General features: G+C 43.7%; 1 protein-coding gene across 1 annotated transcript in view; it reads right to left on the reverse strand.

The window, feature by feature from the left end:
- LOC107187962 overlaps positions 1-17,608 on the reverse strand; it is a 121,225-nt gene that overhangs the window by 33,803 nt on the left and 69,814 nt on the right. Inside the window, exons 2-3 of the mRNA XM_015576170.1 lie at positions 11,276-11,709; positions 10,086-10,323 (exon numbers count right to left, since the gene is read on the reverse strand). Of these exons, the coding sequence (XP_015431656.1) occupies positions 10,086-10,323; positions 11,276-11,709 (672 nt within the window). The remainder of the gene's footprint in view (positions 1-10,085; positions 10,324-11,275; positions 11,710-17,608) is intronic.

Below are 17,608 nucleotides of genomic sequence, written 5' to 3' on the forward strand. Positions count from 1 at the left end.
TCAGCGGCCCGCAAGAAGGAATTAACCGGCACACGGAACTTTGTCACGAGCGACTACGGCTGTATAGGTGCTTGGAATGAATTCGCTGGCTCGGACACGTATCCCAAGTAATTCCAGCGATCGAGATCGTTGAATCGCATGTAATTTCCAGCTGGTTGGCCGATTGAAAGCGAGAAGACCGTCTGATTCTGTATCGTTCCTGTAATCCCATTAATTAACGGGTAATCAGATTAACACGATTGGTGTTCTTTGGATTAGAAAATAGTGAAGTGTACCAGGGAAATGAACGAGTATTATTTAAAATTCATTTTCAAAAAGTCATTTTCAATGTTTATAAATATTGTACAAAAGGGCAATGTTCGTTTACATCGTAAGTAAATAAATAAATAAATAAAAATACTTTGAAATGAGTGGAACTTTATGAACTTCCGTTATATCGATGTAAAAGTCGTCCGATGATTCTTGTTGTACATGCATCGTGAATCCAAGTGGAGATTTATTGCAGATGGTTTTCGAAATTGGTAACATGCAGGAAGCTGGGAGGAATCCTTTCTGGAACGGATGGCCCAGAATCTTCGTGAAACTTTTTCAAGGAAACCGGATCGATGGGACGTTGTGGGTGGTCTTTAACGCCATTTTGGTTCAAGGACAAGCGCACTGTCTTGCTGCAATTAATGGCTTCCCTTGCAGAGACTCTTGGCCGTAGAGTATTTCGATGTTCCGCGAAACACGGAGACGGCAGAGGGGCGGTCGCCCTTGATTTACGTGGGATCGCATTAAACGGTTCTTTGATGGCCCCTTACCTCCTGAGTGGTTGATAACTTGATTTGCTCGTTCCCTTTGGAACTCAGCCACCGGTTCCTCTCTCCTCCGACGGCTCGGAAAAGTCTACTCTCAGCGAGTTTCTGTGTCAATTTTTTGTTTCTAATGTTCGTCCACCGTTGGAAATCAGAGGCGTTAACGCTGGCCGCGAGAACTTTGATAAGATTCTACGTCTTACAATCTATCGTCTAACAAGTCGACTAATATCTGATATTATGATGAAAGTATAGCATAAATCAATTAAATGTTCTGCAAAAATGCTTTCGTATTATTGTAACAAAAATCAATGTAACGCAACTTAAGTGATGCGTTCAATTTTTTTAGATTTTTGACTTAGACCACTTTTATCATCATTGGCACATATGTACGTATATAGAAATTTAAATGAATTTGTGTGGCTATATGTAATATGTGGCTAATAAAAGCTATATGTGTTACATATTTTTCTGTTTGCTTAAAAAAAACTTCGTCGACTTGTTGGCTCCCCATACCAAAAAAGCTCCGACTGCAAAGGGTTAACAAATACAGTGGACAGAAAACTAGTATTGGCAATACAAATTTCCAATGGCAATAAGTTTTCGAAGAATGTATTTTATGAATAATTAAGTATTGAATTGAGTTCAATGAAATTTCCATTGTACATGGACTTCGACTAAGCTGACAATAGAGTACGTACATTTTTTACACATACATATGTACATTCTCTAAATCGAGATCTGATTGTGTCATCACTTTTTCCATTCGACTGTATCATTCCATCAATTCGAAGTGAACGGACCGCAGAGACGTTACAGAAGTTGACGGCCCAAAGGTCGACGGGTAGCAAGAAAAAGCATATAATTCGGGGAAGGGGAATGTAATTACCCCGGAAGGGAGGGACGTTACATCGCGTCGTCCGTCTAGGAGGGAAAAAGTTTTCATTGCGAGCTGCTCGCGTCCCGTAGCGTGAAACGTAAAACTTGGCAGAGGTAAGAAACCCGGCGGCGGCCGACGACACGCTTTAAATTGCGGCCGACGACAGCGGCGTGGGGACTTGGCGGTCACAGGTAACGAGACGACGAACGAGAACGGGAACGTGACGGCAAGAAACGGCCCCGTCTGTGTTTCCCCGAAAAATCCTCGCGGACATACGACCCGCCGGTCCACACAGGTCGAGTCGTCGCGTTAACTTCTGGATCGAGCTTAACGAAGGGTCACTCGTAACTTTGCTCGTTTCGGTCGAGCTTCGTTTTCGTTGACGCTTGTCCACGAAACGAGACATCCTTGAATTTAACGGACGAATGGGATGTACGAACTAGTACCTTAAATTGTTCCATTTTTGACTGGTTGGGAACGTTTCTCGAGAGGAACGTGTTCAGTTTCAATATGTTGAGTCGAAGATTGAAATATTTACTCGTTTACACCTAGGTAAGGGCTGTGATTGGTCTTGTATCTACGCTATAATAGAACTGTCTGAAAATAAGAAGATGGAAGAAATGGAGACTGCATTCGCTTGGAAAATAGTATTGGAATAATTCTGAATAGAATTGGAAATAATTCTGTAACGGTTTGAAGTTTCCAGACGATCTAATATTTAGATTTGGTATCTGGCTTCCATCAGATTTCTGTACAATCAAATTCTAAATGAAAATGTGTACTATGAATAATCTTCGGATCTTCCCTCCACGTTAATCCTTCAACGCCCAGTGTTGCACTTGTGCAATACTCGTTTTTAAAGGCAGTCAAATCCGTAATTTCACTAATATGAAGTAGATCTCCGCGTTTTTAGTTGAGAAATTCAAGTATTCCTTCCAAGAATAAAAGAGAAAAATGAAAAGAATTAGGTCTGTTTGATATCGATACTTTCCACTTGAAAATAATATCATACCTATACAAGGTGGAGAAAGATTACTGATTTTTTTGTAAAGAATAATATTTAATGAACATTGTTTATATGTATGCGTGTGTAAATATATACTAAACATTATAGACGTACTTATATGTTAATTTTGGTTCAGTAGCTATCTAGACACAATAAGTGATATATGTTGTCGGATTAATCGGCCAATCGTTTATTCCGCCAGAGGTCCGGTCCCACGGGGGCCGATTAAACGGGAGTATACCGTACAGCAAATTCGAACGTGATAGAACCTACGAAATATCCCGATCATGAGCTATGCTGTATCAATCATTACCAAGAATCCTATCTATATTATAGCCAACATTCCGTCCAAGTCACCTATACGTGGATGATTTGTCAGTACTTAATCCACTCGAATCAATTACCAGTGACCCATTCCACGCAACTAAGACATTTTAATCTACGTCATACAGGCGATCGTCACCCCCCCCCTTCGATCACGAGATTTCAATCCTACAGCATCACAAGAGCGCAGCGCTCGATCTCGGAAGTGCGAACGCCGGACGCGAAAACTGATTATCGCTTATGGGGCTCGCAATCCCGTGGATTACGCTAGTAATTCCCGGGTGGTTCCCGTCGTAGAATCTCGCACCTGTCCATTACTGCGTACGAGGATCGGGACCGCGTCGATCCGTAGTCCGTGTCGATTTCAGGAGTAATTAGAAAAGAAGTTGCGGCCCTTTCGTCTCGTTACCGTTCGACCTCCCGGGTGAGATCAAGCGTACCCGTTTAACGAACTGCACTCCCTACGGTTCGGTTTCTCTTCGTTACCGTGCTACCGAAATGGAATCTCACCCCCTCCATCCCCAGCGGAAGGTTGTGCCCTGGAATACGGCAAAGATCGCGATCGCGTTTCATCATCCGGCGAATGCTTATTCGGTCTCCAACCGACTGTGATCTCATTAACGTGGCTGAGTGGCCCCCTCCCTCTCCCAGAAGCGGCTGCTTAAAAGTGTCCCACATTTCATAATGAAACCACTGTAGCTGCGTTATCGTGCTGACGAACGAGCAATTAAAAAAGGCTCCATCCGCCCGCAATTAGGACCTTCCGATGCTTTCCCGAACCTCTACTTGGCCTGCTTGCGTGCGTGCTCCGATCGCCACGGAGAAAGAATTAAAAGAAAGAACGCCAGCACCCCTCCCTCCGTTTCCTTGCGAGTCGATCCATTCGGTTCGCTTCCCCCTCCCCTTTGGTGAAACCCAGCCCGAGAATCTGAAGTTTACAGCTGAACGATCTTTCTATGTCCGATGTGGAACGTTATCGTTGCACCACTTGGGCTGGGATGCAGGAGTTCATACCTTTTCCAAACTTGCGAGTCTTTCCAGAGAAGGACTTGCGCCTGCACCGTAGAATTTTATTTAAGCGACGGTCGCAAGATGTTCCCCACCCTGAACTACGTTCGAGACTCCGTCCGCGAAAACTGCCCCAGCTACGCGACTTCCTCTAGATTGAATGTCCCTGGCAGGGATGCATAGACATAGAAATATAGACTGCGCATCTCCCTGAAAACGTAGATAGCTTTCCGAGGACTTGGTATCTCTTTTTATACCTAAGTGATGGGAAATGAGGTTCTGGGGGTCTGGGTTTTGAGTGGTTGACTCAGGTATATTAGAAAGAGATAGCAAGTCCTCCGAAAGTAGCAATCCCCGGAGTCTCTGGGGATATATATTTTCTACAAAAACCGATTTTGTAGAAAATACAAAAACCAATTTTGTAGAAAATATGGTACCAATAAGCGCCACACGATGTACAGAGCGAACATGGCTCCTCTACGCAAGACAGGACCCATATTTTTTACGAGGGGTTCAAATCTTGCATCCCTGGTCCTTGGTATGATCGTTCGATCACCAAGCTTCTTCGTCCAGCCTGATCTTTCTAGTTCATTTCACTCGAGTATCGAGGATGTTCGCGAGCTTCCATCTCGCTGACCAGTGTGTTTTCCAGCTATTCCTAGCCGACCCCGCGTAAACCCAGAATTGCATCGCGAATGCGTACACAAAGGATCACCAATTCCGAGGCCAGCTTGTTATCTTTGTTATATCAACGCTGGGATCGTAGTGCTTTACCGCGAGCGAGAGACCGTTCATCAGTTCGGTCTGGCAATTTCATTCGGACGCCGTACGAACATATCTCCCGGCAACGACCGATTTTCTCTTCGTGTGGTGCATACTTCGAATCGTTCCAATTAAACTTGGATCCGGCCTGGACCATCCCTCTGTTCTCGCGAGGACATCGCTGCCGGCGTTATTGGAACACTGACCTTTAGCTTGGCTCGATGATCGCTTTCGAAAGTTTCGACGACATATACATATATACCCCGGTGTCGGGGACGAACTTTTGGCCGGAGAAAGTTTAATGGGCTCTTTGGTCGCGGTTGGGTAGCAAGTAAGAAATTGCTCGAGAACAGAGAACGTTGAGCGATCAGAACGACATGGCCCGAGGCGTGATAAAGAGGACGCAAGAATTAGGCTCGAATTTCATAGGGTACAGGACAGAATAGGCTGTCGAAGCACTTAATAACGACACAATATATTTAATTGGAGGCGATGCAACGCGGGGTTGAGAGGTAGAGTTAGCGTCGATCACGTTCCAGGGGAAACTTCCTTAATCCCTACCTGGCCTTTATTGACGTCCGGGATAATTGGGTGACGTAATTCACGTGGGGCGCTTAATATGCCATAATCACCTCGCTCTGTATAATGGCTGTGATGCTCTGACGGATCGGCCCGTTTAACCACCGCCAGTTATAGCCCCCGTTGTGTTCGTCCAACGGAACAGTCCGTCTCTCTTGTCCGATGGGCGTATTCGCCTTCGACACTCTTACTGGTTCAGCTTAAACGTTTCGATGTTAATAGACGTTCTTCCGTAATTCTAGCTGATTACCTTCTCCAACGACGGAATCGTTGCTTCCCCGAGCGAACAGAATTTTATAGTCTCGGATAATTGAATTGATTCTTTCGCTGAAATACTTTACATCGGTGTTTTATCTCTCGGTATGGCGGATGGTACGTGTCCAATAAAACGAACGAATGCCATGGATCGTTTTGATTAACGGTAAAAATTTCATTACACTCAGTTCAACCAATGAAATTATGGAATTACTGCTTAATAGATACACTACCGGACAAAAATAGGAGACCAAGTCTGATAACTAATAAAAGAGTAAAATATTATTCTACACAGATTTGCAGAAATGATATGTTGAAACTGATTGAAAATAATTACTGTTCATAATTTAATTTTGAACGTTTACCGTTTTCAATATAAAGTAATAAATCCGTATAAATAATAGAATTATAAAACACAAATCCAACATTTATAAGTATTCAGTATTATGCAGATTTATCGTCCCCATTCGTGAGGGTTAACAGGACGATTTTTGAAACCGTGAAGGGGATCGAATTCCATGTAGTCCTTTGCAAATATTCACCATTGCACACCGCCGTTGAAATTGCACCCACTTACACGAAGCATTAGGCACACGGGCCAATACGAAGGCGCGCACTTCCTTATCAGTCGCGGTCCAATTGCAGTTTCTCGTAGCGTTATCAGCTGTCCGAAACTGGCCCGAGGAAAGAATATTATCGGCGAAGTACATCCTCAAACGTATTCAGCGCACGTTGCCACGGTTTAACTGGCTATGCTTCCACCACCTCACGTAATCCACGACGAACTTTCCCATGCAAATCCGAGGCAGCCACGCGGGAACCCGAATGAGACGCTCCGAAAAGGAAATAAGGTGTGTCGGCTCGCATCGATATCGCCTGCACATGATTTACAAGCGATTCAACCGGAATTTATTCGCCGGCGACATCTAATACCCTTCGTTTATGACGTTGCCTTACGATATTTACAATAAATCGCGGTATTTTCATTCTATCGAAGGGAGCTACGAACTTCAATGCTTCGTAAAACGCGCAGAAAAATTGAAAAACAATTGAGAGGGTTCGTAAGAAAAACGAACCCTTGTCAGTATTTATTTTTTTTTTCAGAAAAGTAAAGAAATACTCTGGCATCTTTACGAATCTTCAGGATCGATCAATTTTCCTTTCAGAGTAAATTAGGATATAGGTCAGTTTTGATAGCGTAGGTTTCACCATATTTGGAGTATTGCAGTAGAATTTCGCTAAACGATCAAAACTCGGGACTTTATGTGAGTATTTACAAACGACTTACACGATTTTTGTTTCCTATAAATATCGATGCCAATCGAAATTCGATCCCCGAGTTCAATCCTTTAAGGAAGATTCGCCTAGTATTAGAGATGACAAGCGAGCATTTAACCTTGAGCTCTCTGCGAGTAGTTACCGAGAATTTACTGTACCAGCTCTGTTGTTATCACTAACTGCCGATGTTTATGCATTTATAGTGTGTCTTACCTTGCAAACTGCAATAAGATAAAAATTTTAATAAATCGCGATACTATTCACGTTATTATTAACGTAGTAAAAATTCCAGTACAGAATTCAAAATTCTGCTCCATTTGAATTTTTAGATATCGGAACTTGTGATTTTGCATAAACTTCCGCAGGCTAGTTATCACAAGAACCGAAATATTCAACAAGCGGTTGTTTTTGTTACGAGCCCCTCAATTTTCTCGATATTTGTCGTTTGTCCCTGGGCCAATTTTCCGTTGTTCCTGCCTCAAATACCAAGTGGAAAAACGATTCTGGTAAGTTTCACTCTGCACTTTGGAGTTGAAAATTAAACCAATCGCAAAGATTCCACCTACCAAAGTCACGTGTCCGTATAGAGGATGTCGGTCATGTTTACTCTTCCAGGATCCCATGACAGACGGAATCTGTTCAGGGGTGCTTTCGGTGTACGGCGAGCGATTCCATAAAACTTTACGAGCTCGTGAACGGTCGCGTCTGCCACGGTCCTATCGTCTCCAAAACTCGGCCGAGGACCAACGATCACCGCGGCATACTATTTTCGTGCATCTGAAGAAGATTCGGTGTACACGCTTCGAGACTCGTCGACCCTGACTCAATTTCGAACACGACCCATCTGCCCTGGTTTGCTCAATCCGCCGGCGCGTTTCGAGGCTTGCAGACCGGCTGAAAAGAAACGGGCGAGTGCTTCTCGAACGATGTAGGTACGCGTGCATCGTTTCCCCTCGTGTTCCCCTTTTATCCGTTCCAGTCAATCAGGGGAACCAAGGGATCTCGCGGTTACTTCGAGTCGCGCAATTCGATACGAATCGAAGAAAAGAAGCAGACCTCTATGGGAAACGATTGCTGCGATTGTTTCGAGAAATAGAAGCCGTTTTTGTACAGTCTGAATGTGGGTTCATTGGAAATACAGTAAATCATGGATGAGTGTCCGAAGGCTCCTCGGCACTGAACATTAAATATTTCATAAACTAATGGCTATATGCAACCGAAAAAAATATCATTGGCTTCAGAATTTCAAGTTCTGTCACTGTGCTAAACCTCATTAAAAAGTCGGTGTTCTACCTGGGGACCTCTTCTTGTCAGCGCTGAGGAGCCTTCGAGCACTTATCGATGATTTACTGTACAGGATATCCCGTAAATAGCAGTTAAACGACAAGAAAACAAGTTCGGAATAAACTTCTCGAACACCCGAGCATCGTGCTCGAGAAAACTGTGATTGGATACTGGCTGAGTGCACAAGCACCGAATTTCAATTTCAGACGCTCGAGGGGTCCCACGAGGGAACCTGCGATCAGCGTGGATGGTGTCGTGAAGCGTTCCTTTCGCTCTTCGCGATACCTCTCGAACGTTCAGAAACCGCTTGAACGCGTACCCGTATAATATTCAAACTGACTCCGGAAAATGAAAGTCCTCTACAGAAGAAATTGCCCTCTGGGTCTTGAATTCTTCACGATTCTCGATCGATTCTCCGTCCGAATTTTGCTATTCGTTATTAAACTATCTCGTTTGCACAGCCACCATTTGCATTAAAGGGTGCATAGCCGTATGATTTATTACTTCACCGGTTTTCGTTGATGTTTCATGCAATTATCCCCGCCGGAAGTCTCGAGCGCACCGGAGGAGGAGTTCTCTATTCGCGGAATACGAGGAGCTGGAGGGTTTGTTTGCTCGCTACGGGTCGTGATGTATTTTCTTTTACGAACAATCGACACAGAAAGATACATTGGGCCCGTCGTTATTAATTCTCGTTCGGTCGTGGCTCGTTTGTTAAAAATCCACTGGTTTGAAAAACCGAAAATCGCGCGTTTCTTTCGCGGCAGGATCGACGGGGGCAACGAAGCGTTGCACCAACGACTATCCGTGAGGATTTACAGATCGATCCTCGTCGGAACCGCGGTGAGACCGTCGTGGTTGTATCAATCACTCGATTCTCCCCGTTCTCGAAGTTTCGCCAGCGCCCCCGGCCGGAAAGTTGCGACGAACTTATACATATGAAACGAGCGGAATATCAAGCGGCAACTCCGACGTGCCGCACCCTCGGCGTCGAGTTAATTCCGCGAGTTAAAGAGATAAGCGAAAATTCGCTTCCATAATGAATTTACCTGCCGCGATATAATACGCCATTTTCTTAAGTCACACCCCCTTTCTACGCGCCCTACCCCGAATACGATTATTCTTCGGAATCTTTAGAATTACGGTGGGACCGTGCTTTGTTTTCGCTTAGGGAGATTCTCGTAACTTCGAACGAGGAGGAGATCGATAGAAAGTTTGTAAAATTAATGTGGGAAGTTTTTGTGCAATTTTCTTTGGTGTTATATTGTAGTCACTGCGTAGACGCAGTTTCATGCAAATGCAGGTTTTTTGTGGTATTTTATGAGAAGGAAAACTTAAAGAGAAGGTTGTTTCTTCGTTTGAAAGCTTTGAAGGGTTAAGTGTATTGTGGGAATCTTGAACAGTTAATAAGATTAAACACTTGTTCGTCGAGTGTCTACTCCTTCACGAAGAAATATTACTTTATCATAAAAATTGGAACTTCGACGTTTCATCCATTTAACACGAAAGTAATGTTTTTCTTTATCTTTCATTCGTTATTCGAAACTGTTTACCTAGATAATGAATTCGCCCATCACCGCGTACGTGCGATAACAGCATAAACTTCGCAATCTAATAATTCCAAAGAAATCCTTCAAATACCTCAATTTTCCTTAAGTATCCTTGTATAAATGCACACACGGAAGGAGAAGAATACCAGATGAAACTTTTCTCTGACCACTATATCGCCCGAAGCAATGTGAATCGAATGGATTTCCGTTCAAACCCCGTGGATCTCCCGTTCGAACTCTTTACCTCGTCCTCTCCGTAAGTACATACGGCTGAAACGAGCATTCCCCGTTAAAGCCAGGCGGACGGGGATATTTTCCCGGAAGTTTCGTCGTAAACGCGTGGGAAAAGAAAGTTCGCTTACCTTCCAGCACACGGACGCATTCGGTTAGGTTCGGATAGTTGTCCGGATAGTTCGGACTGTAAAATTCCTGCTTGACCTCGTCTCCGCTGCTGAACTTCTCGCACACGTCCGGAACGTGTCTCATCTGCCGACGGACCACGTCGCTGCTGAGAAACGACGTCGGTGTCGTCGTGACGTCGATGGGATCCCTCGACGAGATCGAACCGTGTGCCAGCCGGTTCTTGCGCGACGTCATTGTCTGCATATAGTTAAAAAGGCCACGTGATAATTCAGACCAAGAATCGACATAGTATCATTTTTTATTTACGATTTTTGTCCGCGATTGGTAGGTGATTTTCAAGCATTTCCTCATCCCCTATGAAATAACTGGTATCGTATCGTTCGAAAGCCGACATCCCCCGGTATTAACTCGAGTCCAGTTAGATTGAAAATTTATACGATCGATGAGCAATAATCCTCCGATACACAGGTGTCAGGTCGTTAATTAAATGAGAGCCCAACGATGGTTCGGGCAACTGGTGTCGTGATACTGTTAAATTAATAGCTATCGTCCACCTACGAAATTATTGGGCACACGGAGAATCTGTTGCGACTATTATCGCGTTATTGCGCGGGCTTTTGGGTGAATCACGTGGTTCGTGTTTCTTTCGCGATTACCGGTTGGATCTCTGGTAAGGCGTTTGGGAATCTGCTGATCCCTTGGTTATTGGTTTTCAATGAACCCGTTACAATAATGTCAAGGAAGCTTACTGTGTTCTTTTGTTATAAGCTGATTATTGGAAAAAGTAACTGTAAGCTTGTAGTTGTGAAATTGTATGTAACGTTTTAGTGTGTACAGGGTTGTCATTGTTACATTCGCCACGATTTTTCGAGCGCTTCTGGCTATCTGGTAAAAAGATTTCGTGAACAAAAGTTATTCTATACTCAATTAGCAACAAATTGCAATATTAAAAATTATCAAAAAACTTCTTATTTGGTAGAAACTCACGGTCACCTTCACTTTTTAAAATGGTACCTTATAATTATTGTAGTGAAATTATGTACAGGTGGACCCGAGTTTCAAACTCTCATAGAGTCTTTACTGTACATCCACGATCAACCGTGCACAAGACCGTTCAGCAAGTACGATGCCAGACTTTGAATGACAGCCGAGACACGGGTAACAGGAAACCGAGGGGTATGAGACTTACGTTGTCAAAACTTTTCGACGATAGGTGCTCCCTTTCGTATCTCGGTCGTTCTGTAGTTGATTGGATAAACGTCCGACCAGCGGATAGATTTATCCTCTGTCTGATGTCAGCCATGGTCCTCGAGGGCACGCTCGAATTTTCACGCGAGATTTTCACTTTTCCCCTGTCGGTCTCCGTCCCGGGCGTCTCGATTTCCGTCCCCTGCGGGGTGATCAACCCTAGCAGCAGCTCGGGCGCAGCCCGTTCCACCGAACTCGTGGTCTCCGTTCGTCGGGAAGTTGCCCGACGAAACTTTCCAACCGATCCGCTCTCTGTCGCGGCGCGGTCCGTGCTGGACGACGACCATGGAGAGGATCGACTGTACCTCCTCGTGTCGTACGTAGCCCAGAGTGACTGCTCCGTCTCGCGTGTGGCTTCCGCGGCCGACCCAGTGACTGAAACATTAAGGATCAAATGCCCTCCGTTACTAGGTGCTTCGGAAAATTCGATTCCACTGAAAGGAGAGTTCTTTGGTTGGAAGTACAATTTCTGTTGGAAGTATTGGACATGGAGGAATTTATTTAGAGAATAAGTTTATGATTTAGATAACGTGGCTTTGGAAAGTACCAGCTAACAGCTGCTTGAACAATAATTGTGTTATTGAATCGAAGCTGTAAATGGTCGAGTGCCTTTTATTGTTGGCTGCTTCGTCGATTTGTGCAGCACGTGCCGGTCGTTAGAAATATTTACGAGTCTTCTTCTAGGGCATACAGTGGGTGGGTTGTCATTCCCTATTTTTAAATTTTCATATCTGTTGAAGTAGCATAGGTATTGGAATGTATTGTATATGTATGTTGTTCTATTGTATCGTGACTTCCATTACATATTCTGTTTTCAGTGTTTCAGATCTCCGTGAAAATCCATAGAAATGGCCGCTGTACTGGCAATTGAGGGAACGGATAAAATTGCCGCAAGATACGAGGTGTGACAGGTGACAGGTTTGTTGTTCATCGACTATTTCTATGGAATTTCACAGGGATTTGCAACACGGGAAACAGCATAAGTAATTGTATTCAAGGCTTAATAAAACACAACATGAAAAAATAGTTCCTACAAATTATTTACAATTCATACAGATTTTTAAATATTCTATAATTTACCGAAACTACCCAACAAGCTCGGTTAATCAATTCTTTGATATAAAAAACTGTTTGATAAAATTCTAATGAACGATGTTCTCTGACTCGAACCGAGTATGTATTTTCGATGAAAGCACGAAACACAAGGGAACACAATGCTTGATAAATCATCGTTAAACTGCGGATTGTATGCATTTATTGTAAATATGAGTGTCGAAAAAATAGTAGAGAAAAAATTTTCGGAAAGATTATTATGCAGGTTATTCTACTCTGGACCCCAAAAATACCTTTAATAAGAAACACAAATCTCCGACATAATGTCAGTTCTGTAAATTGGTCTATGCAAATTTGAAATTGCATAAAGTTTTGCAGTCTAGTCATTACAGTAAATGTTCGAAGAATTCAAAGGCGTTCAAAAGGCCATATTTTATCAAATCGAGAAACCACACAGCAATGAGTCTGCGTTCTGGATGAATCCATTTTCGGTTTGTTTCGCGGTTATCGCACTTACAACTCGTATTTGTTCGCCAATTAAACCGGCTCCGCGTTGAAAGTTTCAACGTTAATGGACAGGATCGATCCACGCGGCGCGACTGGCGTGTTTGAATAGGATTTATGCGGCCGATTGACCGATTTTACAGTGGCTGGTAACGAAACGAGACGCACATCGGAAAAAAACTGTTACATCGAAAAAACAAAATTGCTACATCGAGGATTTCGCATGCCGATAGGATTTAATCCCGTTCGAATTAATTTCTTGGCAATCGGAAAATATTTCGCGGCTGTAATGGTCGCCTTCTTTCCCCTTGTTAACGCATGTCTGTCCGCGCGTTGACTGTAATCCCTTGGAAATTGCATCGGCGAGTAGCCGTGATCGATAAGCTGCTTCCAGGATCATTTGGAAGGAGATCGGACCCGAAAGTAATCGTTGGAAAATAGTTTAACTCTTTGACTTCAGCGCACTTTAAGACACCAGTTAACGAAACACTATTGAAACTGTATATTATATCAGTTTAGTATAACGGTAAATGTGTTGTACAGTGATTCCCTCGATGAATGCGACACGAGCAACGGTATTATTCTCACCATTGGGTGGGATCCCCCTCTGGAATCAATAAAAACAGAGTAAACAGAAGCTACGTAGAGGCTTCGGATAAAAAACAAATTTATAGGGTGCTGAAAACCTTTCCATCCATGAATGCTCGGAATCGGACCCGAGTACGTCCCACTCATCGAGACATTATTGTACTGAGTAAAATTTTGGTGCATATTTAATGGAGGTATTAATTCAATTAGTGAAATATGCGACCCATTCACTTTACTCCACTGTTTTTTAACGACCATTAGCAACAATTCGAGATTGACGCAAACGAAATCAGATGTAAAGTCATGAATAACTTTGTCGTGCGTTTGCGTGTTCCATTTCCGCGGGAAGGAAACAGAGACAGTGTCGAAGCTAGCCATCGAATTCGCGAAACAACTCGGATTTTCCGATGCTTGAGTACGTTCGAAGACGAAAGAGCTTTAAAAATGTTCCTTCCACTGGAGAATTCCAGAATGCTTTTTCATCTCTGCGATGGACGTATGTAGTTCATTCCCCGACAGTCCACTAATTTACATCGCTTTTTCTCGTACGGAATGGCGCACGAATCGAGTCACGATGCCCGCTTAACCCAGCTCCCGTCGCTGCTTAATCATCTCCGGTGGTTCCCTCGAATTTCATTAGGGAAAATTAGCGCGGAGTGACCCGACCATTCTCGCCCCGGGCTTTCTCGGTCGTTTTGATCTTTTTTCAGCCAGATAAATGCAGCTTCCTTTTGCGCGAGATTACGTTTATTTTATTCTTTGCGTGGACAGTCGTCGTCGAAGGGAAACTCGAAATAAAAGTAGGATATCCTTACATTCAATTTATTCCTTTCTTTCAGCCATCGAGGGGGGAACACGATACTCCTCTGACTTTTCCCCCGCCGTTCCATCGAAGGAAAATATGCATCGGTACAAAGCTGCCTCGGAGTATCGTTGTCTAGCGATACATTTACTTTCAGCGATGTTTTGGAACACGGATTGCATATCTTTCCCGGTTGCAATATGCTCACCCTTCGTACCTTATACGTTCGACAAGTCTCGTAAGTGATTTTCTCTGCGATGTTTCCTCGGTGTACACTGGAGGCAGCCAGCTCGGGGAATAGTCTACCGGGAGTATCAGTTGGCAGTTTTCGTAAACATTCAAGCCATATTCGCATCGTTTAAAATCCGCGTAGTTCTCGTGTCGCGTGTAATTCCATTGGAGAGGATCGTTCCCGAAGAAACAGATATCGTAGATACTGTAATACGATAATTTCGTATCCTCGACAGAGAGAGTACAATTGCTTAGATCCAGAACTTGGAAATACATTCACGGGTTCATATTATTATATCTTATATATCTGCCACCAAGTTATTTTATTATACTCTGTATTCATTAAATAATTACGATTTGAAGAGAAATTTTAAGTATAACATGATCGACATGCAGACTCTGAAAAACATTTCGTTACATTTCAAGGCAGACACCTTATTTCCAAAGGTTATATACTTTTGCAACTCTGAGACTGTTTTATTCTGAATGACTAGTGATTGCAAGATTGAATAAGAAATGTGCTTTTTACACAAAGATTTACGAGTGGTTATTTGCTCTCCATGACCTTCTGGGTTTTTTATTGCACACGCGAAATTTCACGCTTAAATCTCTCCGAAACGAAGGGGTTTATATAATTACATATTGTGCGGCCTGCGTGAATTCTACTTGTCCGACAAATAGCCCGTGATTGAAACGAGTGTGACAGCAATGAAATATAATCTTGACTACCAGTCCATAAAGTTCGCCCAAAAGCGTTCATATAAAATCGCGCGAATTGAAATCCGAGCAGAAGCTTTTGCGTTCTAAACGTCGCCCTCGGGGAGCATCGAATCGTATCAGGGGTCTGGTACGGAATTTACCACGCTGTCCATCCTCCAGAGTGCTCCGTCCTCAAATTTCGAGGCATGACAGCATCTCGCTACGGGGTAACCGGAAGTCCTTGGGGCTTAACGTTTCCGAGGTTGGAATGTCTAAGGTCGAAAGCTACGGCGGAGATGTATATCCGCGTCTCCTCCTTCCTACGGTCGAGTAAATCTGATCCTCGCCGCGTGCAAGACACCCCCTTCTCCTCCTTCACCCTTTGCATCATCCCTCAGCTTCCGTGTTCAACGCCTCGGTGCCAGAGATTCCTGCCCGGTACCAACGGCAACCACGGCGAAGAAGAACGTGGCCGCATTATCCTTCTTTTTCCGAGGCGGCAAGATTTTGCCCCCGTTGTTTACGGCTCTGTTTCTTTTTCCCACGAAACCGACATCCTTCTTCGCGCAGGGGTTGCTGATCCGGCACTCGTTCGTACATACATTTCACATTTTTCACCGGCGTGTAATTTTCTCGCGATGCTTCCTTTCGTTGCCCCCACCCGCAACGATCGCCTTTCCCTCCCGCCCCCCCTTTCAAGCATGGAAGAATTTATCGTCCTTATAAATCGTTCAGACCGCGTGGAAACCATGAGCCATCCAAGCTCGTCGAACGATCGACACGGAAAAGATCGTCATAGAGGTATTAACCTCGAAAGAATCCACCAGAAGAGGATTCGATCGCCAACTAATCCGATATCGCGACACTGAGGGTCGATGGAATTATCTAGATCCTCGTGCAACGTATACTCGAGCATTCGATCCTTGTTTTCTGAACTAACGAAACGGGTTTTCGTTTCTCGGTCGAACCGTTCCACTCGTCCGTTGACTTTAAAACAACGGTGGAAGGATGCGAGCGAGAGAGCCACGGCGAAGTAGCGCGATAATTCGAATGTACAAATTGCCAGTCGAGTTTAACTATTTATATTACCTGCTCTGATGCCAACGCGCACCGCGCACCGAGCCGTGGGTATTACCTTCTATTTATAATTTCCCACGGGATAGCACTTTGCGGAACAAGTCCAGCACCGTCGGCGGTTTCTTTCCCCTTTTGCGTCGTTTAATTTACCAGCAATTCATTTTCCCGCGGCTAGGCTCCCGCACGCACGCGGAGTACGTTCGCTCGTTTCGTTCTATTAATTAGCGGCGCACGGTCTTTAACCCAATTAACGACTGCCATCCGCGTTTAATGTAACCTACGTACGTCGAATGGGGAACGGTGGCAGAAGGTCTGAGCACAGAGAACGGTGGAAAATCGCTGGAATTCGGTGTTATTTCCCCTGCTGTCCTCCCCCGGTTGTTTTATGCGAAATAAATCGCGAGCTCCTCCGGGTACCGAGCGGTCGCTTGGAAGTTAGAGCAGAAAAGTTTTCCGCTAATCTGTGAAACTCCACCGGCGCAACGGTAACTCCGTCCGGATTTTGACGGGAACATTCTCTATATCTATCCTTTATACCGGGTGGACCACGAAACGTGATCAGCTTAGATTGTTCATCTGCTAGCTGTATCGAAAATTTATTTGCATGCTTAACCATCTGTGCAGGTGTTATTTTTTCTTCTTTCATCCTGCAATTTTTATAATCTGTTCAGATGTGAATATTCGGTGAATTGGTTGAATGATATAGTGATTGCAGCACGTAGATATTTATCCCACTGGAGAAACATCGGTGATAATTGCTTAAATGCAATTTTGTTATTTATGTTTTTTGGAAGGTGTGAAGATTTCACGGTAATCTAGGTAGTAGATCCATCGAATGTTTTCTCCGTAATCTTCTGGGTTGATCAGATCAGTTGAGTTCCTTGGCTGTAGTATTAGCATGATGCTACAGTCTGGTTGACGGCACAAATAGAACGAAGCAGTCGTTTCTTAACAGTTTACGCGAGTGTATTCCAGCTGATGGAAACCATTTTTAACATTGTTTTAATTAAGGTAAACGATATTTTCTGAACGTTTCCTTGATTTAGAAGAAGAACAAATTATTTTCCATTTAGAAGAAGAATTGTTATTTATTTAGAATTCGTCTTTGTATCCTCTAAAATATGGGCGTAACGAATTATACGTTTATCTATAAAAAAAACCGAAGGTGACCTTGAAAACTCTGGAAAATAAGGGTTGACAAAAAATTCGGTACAATCGTCTTAAAGCTCTCCTCGAATCGTGTTATACTAGCCAAGTATTTTTTGATCGAACAGCTAGCAGAAGAATAATCTGAGCTGATCATATTTTGTGGTCCACCGG

The sequence above is a fragment of the Dufourea novaeangliae genome, unplaced genomic scaffold (genome assembly GCF_001272555.1).
Source record: "Dufourea novaeangliae isolate 0120121106 unplaced genomic scaffold, ASM127255v1 scaffold109, whole genome shotgun sequence".
Classification (NCBI taxonomy): domain Eukaryota; kingdom Metazoa; phylum Arthropoda; class Insecta; order Hymenoptera; family Halictidae; genus Dufourea; species Dufourea novaeangliae.